Source organism: Seriola dumerili, unplaced genomic scaffold (genome assembly GCF_002260705.1).
Source record: "Seriola dumerili isolate Sdu_G_001 unplaced genomic scaffold, Sdu_1.0 BDQW01000044.1, whole genome shotgun sequence".
Classification (NCBI taxonomy): Eukaryota; Metazoa; Chordata; class Actinopteri; order Carangiformes; family Carangidae; genus Seriola; species Seriola dumerili.
In genome coordinates this window covers 7245388-7250554 of record NW_019174299.1, presented here as the reverse complement: position 1 = coordinate 7250554, position 5167 = coordinate 7245388, and the positions used below count along the sequence as shown (strand labels likewise).

The 5167-nt window shown below is 40.6% G+C and overlaps 1 protein-coding gene across 1 annotated transcript; it reads right to left on the bottom strand.

The window, feature by feature from the left end:
- Window positions 1-1627: 1627 nt before the first annotated feature.
- Window positions 1628-3250, bottom strand: LOC111217630 (somatostatin receptor type 5-like). Its single transcript, XM_022739588.1, has one exon. The coding sequence runs from the start codon at window positions 3248-3250 to the stop codon at window positions 1793-1795; it is 1458 nt and encodes a 485-aa protein (XP_022595309.1). The 3' UTR covers window positions 1628-1792.
- Between the last annotated feature and the right edge of the window lie 1917 nt (window positions 3251-5167).

Below are 5167 nucleotides of genomic sequence, written 5' to 3'. Positions count from 1 at the left end.
AATATGTCTGATAAAGAATAACAATGCACTGTGCGTGTTATTGTTTCAGGAATATGTGTCAGTTTCAATCTGTATCACAATGGAAACACTCTACTATACTACACACCACCACAAAGCCACTGTGATCCTAACACTGTAATTTATAGTCCGAGTTTGTTCTACTTGATAACTCACATTCCTGAAATAGTAAATCACCCAGTTTTCCACCTCCAGGTTCTTTTCTGATAACAAAATGGTAAATGATTCTCTTTCAATATCAGTCATTGTTATACAAGATTTTTCCTCCAGAATTAGTGTTTAATCAACATTGGGCTGATTAAAGGAGCTATGTGTTAGTTTTGCTTGTTTTAGCGTTAGCGTTAGCAGCTGTTTACTTACCAGTCTAAGCAAGAGCCCAAGTTATTGAGTAGTGGATGCTACAGTGACTCGGTATCTGAGAGTGACGAGACGGTCCAACTGAGCTGGGGCTAGCTGGTTAGCATGCTAACTTCAGTAAAAGAAATGAAATAATAGAAATACAAGCAAAACAAAGGGGTTTCTTTCCACCTCTGGAGACAGCTGTTGGTGAGTAAAGGAATGAAATTTGCTGCTGAACTCACAATGTTTCTTCTAGAGTGGTAAGTAAACAGCTGTTGACGCTAATGTTGGCTATGTAGCAATAGCAAAACTTACAAATAGCTCCTTTTAAAATTACACTATGGTACAAGAAACATTTTTTTCTTTTAGAGTACAATAAAGAAAAAGGATAAAAACAATACTGCTGCCATTCCACATTTCCTGATCCATCCTGATGTAGAAGCTGCAGGCAGCACACGTTAGTTTTTCTTGTCTCAAGTCATCAAATGCGCAATAAAACAGCTTTGAAATCTGAACTTCTGTCCAACATTTTTACGCACTACTTCAGGTTTTCAGGAAATACTGTGTTTTCCAACTAAATGTAAGAGAAAAATCAACTCCTTCACAAAGTCACAATTTCAGCTTCAACAAAGCTTCTGACAACACCCAGAGTCAGGGCCTCAATGTAAGCTATATACATCAGTTAATATTCATATACAGTGCTTGTTAATAATCAACGAGAACATGTGAAGGCCAACAAATCCTCTTAGAAATCATATTCATATATAGCAAATACAGTATGTTTTGAACTAAAAATAATCCTGCCCTGATTGTTATTTATCAACATAATGAGGAAACTTGAACATGAACATACCTGCAAAGTCGCAAAATGTTAACATATTCATTTGTTTCATTTCCAATCTTTCACCAACCTTAAACCACATGTGAACCTGACAGTTCCCTTAAACATAACTGGCAAAACAAATTATTTGTATATAAACAGAATTTCTAGGAAACAGGTGTTGCAGCCATGGGAGTTCCATTGAAAATAAAGGAATACACATGTACTCTTTAACTACTGTGAAGTGATTTAAGCTTAAATACAGTAAAATCTGAGCAAATGATGGTCACATTATGGAATTAAAAGGTTTAAAATACAAAGATACATGTGATGACAGTAAAGAAAGGCACACAATTGTACATTCAACCATGCATATGTACACATTATACACATTATAAACATACATTCTGAATGTTGGTAAATCTTTACCGACTCCTTTGAGCCCATTGATCAAAAAAAACAACTCTAAACCGTGTCTGGGTTTTTTCTAATGTTCATTAATGAGCTTTTTGCTTCATTACAAACAGCTCTGTGTTGTGAATTAGAGGCAGGCCACCCTGTGTTGTAATACTGAGTTCACTTCAAGTAACATAAGCTTCAAGACCTCATTGTACACTATAAATAACTTATCTCCAATGAGGTGCTCTGTTCCAGGTTTTCTTCTGGCAGAGTTTTGATGCTCCCATTTTTGGCTCCATTGAGAAGCAATGGGACAGTCAGCATGGACCCATTCACGGGATCTTTCCCCTTCGCCTCCCCAGCTTTGTCCTTTTTGTCCGGGGACGACAGCTCTGTTGCTCCCGGTGTCGCTCCTTTCTCTGAGAACAGTGGCTGCGAGCTTTGTGGCTGGAAGCTGCTGTTTCCATTCTGGGCGATTCTGTAGATCTCAGTCATTTCTGAGACGTCCTCCTCATCGTCCTCCTCTTCGTCCCTGATCGCCCGTCTCAGGCTCTCCCTGGGCATGAGCGCCCTCCTCCCTTCCTCCTGCTGTTGTTGGCGCTCCATGGGCTCATGGTTCTCCACCTTTCTCGTGGAACGGCAGAGCGCTTTCCGGAAACCCCTCTTGAAGTTGTCTGACAAGAAGCCGTAGACAATGGGGTTGGCGCAGCTGTTGGCGTAACCGAGCACTACGACAAAATAGTAAAGGCCCTGGTACTCTGGGGGCAGGGACACCAGAAGGTTGATGATATTGAGGGCGTAGAAGGGCAGCCAGCAGAAGACAAACACGGCAACGACAATCACAACCATGCGCGTCACTTTCCGCTCCGACTTCCTGCGCTTGGTGGAGGTGGCGTGGACTTTCTTACCTGAGCTGCGGATCTTGACAACAATGAGCAGGTAACAGAGGCAGATGATGAGAAGAGGGCAGAAGAATCCAACAGTGGAAGTGTAGATGATGAAGGCCGCTCTCCAGATATTTGCCGGCTGAGGCCAGGCGATGTTGCAGGTGCCTCCTGCCTTCTGGATGTTGGCAAAGATGACCACAGGCAGAACGACAAGAAACGATAGCGCCCACACGGTGCCGTTCACCACCTTGGCGACCTGAGGGCGCCGCCACTTTGAAGAACGAATAGGGTGAACGACAGCGAGGTAGCGATCGATGCTCATCACCGTCAGGCAGAAGATGCTGGTGAACTGGTTGATGGAGTCGACGGTCATGACCAGGCGGCACATGAAGGAGCCGAAGGGCCACGACTGCAGGGTGTTCTGCACCGCCAGGAAGGGCAGGCCGAGCATGAAGAGCTCGTCGGCGATGGCCAAGTTGAGGATGTAAATGTTGGTGACCGACTCTATCTTCGAGTAGTGCAGCACAATGTGAATCACTAATGTGTTTCCACCCAAGCCGATGATACAGACAATGATGTATATGAGTGGGATGAGGACGCCCGCCACGCTGGGACCCGTGGAGATGTCTTGGGCGGTGGAGTTGGTGGAGTTCAGCAGCGTCTCGTTCAGATCGCTGCTGTTGAACATGAGCGGAAATGGGGGGAGACCGGGCAAGGGGCTGGCGTAGCTTCTGTTCTCCCACATCTCATCCATCATCTCCAGCCCGGGAAGTGAGACTTCACCCATCGATGTGTTAATCCTGACGCTTTGTCCTTCTGCCGTCTCAGCTCCCACCCATCTGTTCTGTTCTGCTGGAAGAAAGAAATCAGTTAGCAGCTGAGCGGCGGACGTGTTTCTACCTTTGTTTCGTCACTGAGGAGAATCAAATGAACAGAGATGTAAAATAAACATGTCTTTGTTTAGAAAGTGATTTTCACACATCAGCTTTGAAAACCACCAGCAGACATGTTGACGGCGTTCTGCTAAAAGATTCCAGATGTTTGTGTCACTATAAATGTACTCAGTATTTTTTGCTCTGATATGCTCTTGTTTTAAAAGAGATTTTGGTCCTTCAGTGACAAATTGCGCAGAAATGACACACAAGACACACAGTACAAGACATTGATTTTTAAAACATTTCCTTAAAAAAGATTTCCTTAATCGTAAATTATTTAAAATTTGCCCAAAGAAACAGACAACCCAGAAGGGAGAGGTGAAACTACTATTACTAAAAACACAATTTAAGCGGTCAAAATCAATAAAATATTCTTAAGCAGTCTATTTCCTCCCCTTCATTCGTAATTATAGAATAATTTTTCATAAATTTTAATGGGCATATTTACTCTTACACCTGATTTGTCTTTGAGTTTAAGTTTGCAAAACACCTCAAAGTTTCACACAGCATCAAAATTTAACTTTTATTGTTGAACTGTTGCATTTTAAAATAAAATAGTAATAACAGTAATTCATCAACACAGAATGTACAATGGTCATTTCTTTAAGAGAAAAAAACATGCATTTCTGCAGAAGTCAGTATCTATAAATGTCTTTTCTAATCTGGAGTCACTTTGTTAAAAATGTTTATTTTATTTATTGACTATACTATTTTACTGTCAGTCCAAATGATGCAGTCTAGAGTCTGACTTTACAATGCATTTGCATTTTTAATCTAACCTGTTTGCTGCAGGAGTTGCATTTACTTGTTTTCACTTCATAAGTCAATATTATATATATTTATACATTTATATATGTACACAGGTAGATTATTAGGAACATACAGCTAAAACAAAGTCAGTCCAATACAACAGTCCTGCAATAAATCTTCCTCAATGAAGGTTATAATGTTCACTTTGTGTTGAAACTGTTTCAGACACGTGTTGAATCATTATGAAGGACTTAGTCTATGGTGCTGTTGAACTGTAGTGTATTATACAAACAGGTATAGCAAGTATAACTGTTGATGAAACTGTTATTGTTCTCTCCATAATAATGGTAGCATAAAAAAACAGATATGCTATATAATTTTCTATTGTTGCTTTTACTGATAACTGACATACATTTGTATATTGGTTGCTGTTCTTGAAAGAATATTAACTGTGAATATAAATATAAATAAATATAAAATAAAGGTTTTCAGCAGTTGAGTTGTGTCTGCAGGTATTTCATTCAGACTCCATACAGCCCCAATAACCTTCACTAGTCAAGTGGAACAGCCTGCCTCCACATCCCTGGTGGAAATATACTCAGTACACTGCAGGATTTTGATAACAGTCAAACGGAAAAGACATTACATTTATTTTTTTCCCAGTGCACTCCCTTTTTCCCCAAACATTTGAAGTGTAAGGCGCTGGTGGTAAAGGTATTTAGCATTAAAGGCAGTGCCTCATGACCTGGACTATGAATCTAAACTGCATGTACTGTATGTGCGAACTGCTGGACAATTTGATGAATAAAGTATCTATCTATCTATCTATCTATCTATCTTGCAGTACTGGTCATGAGGGTAACTGTGGTAATGGTGTGTAATACATACATTTGTAATGAGCATTAAAATCAGCATTTTGTGGTACTGCAAAGGAAATAGTCTGTGATGTCAGTCTGGCTCTGAGAAATGAGACAAAGCACTTCTGTACAATGCTGCAGTGTGTGATGCTGTTGACTGTC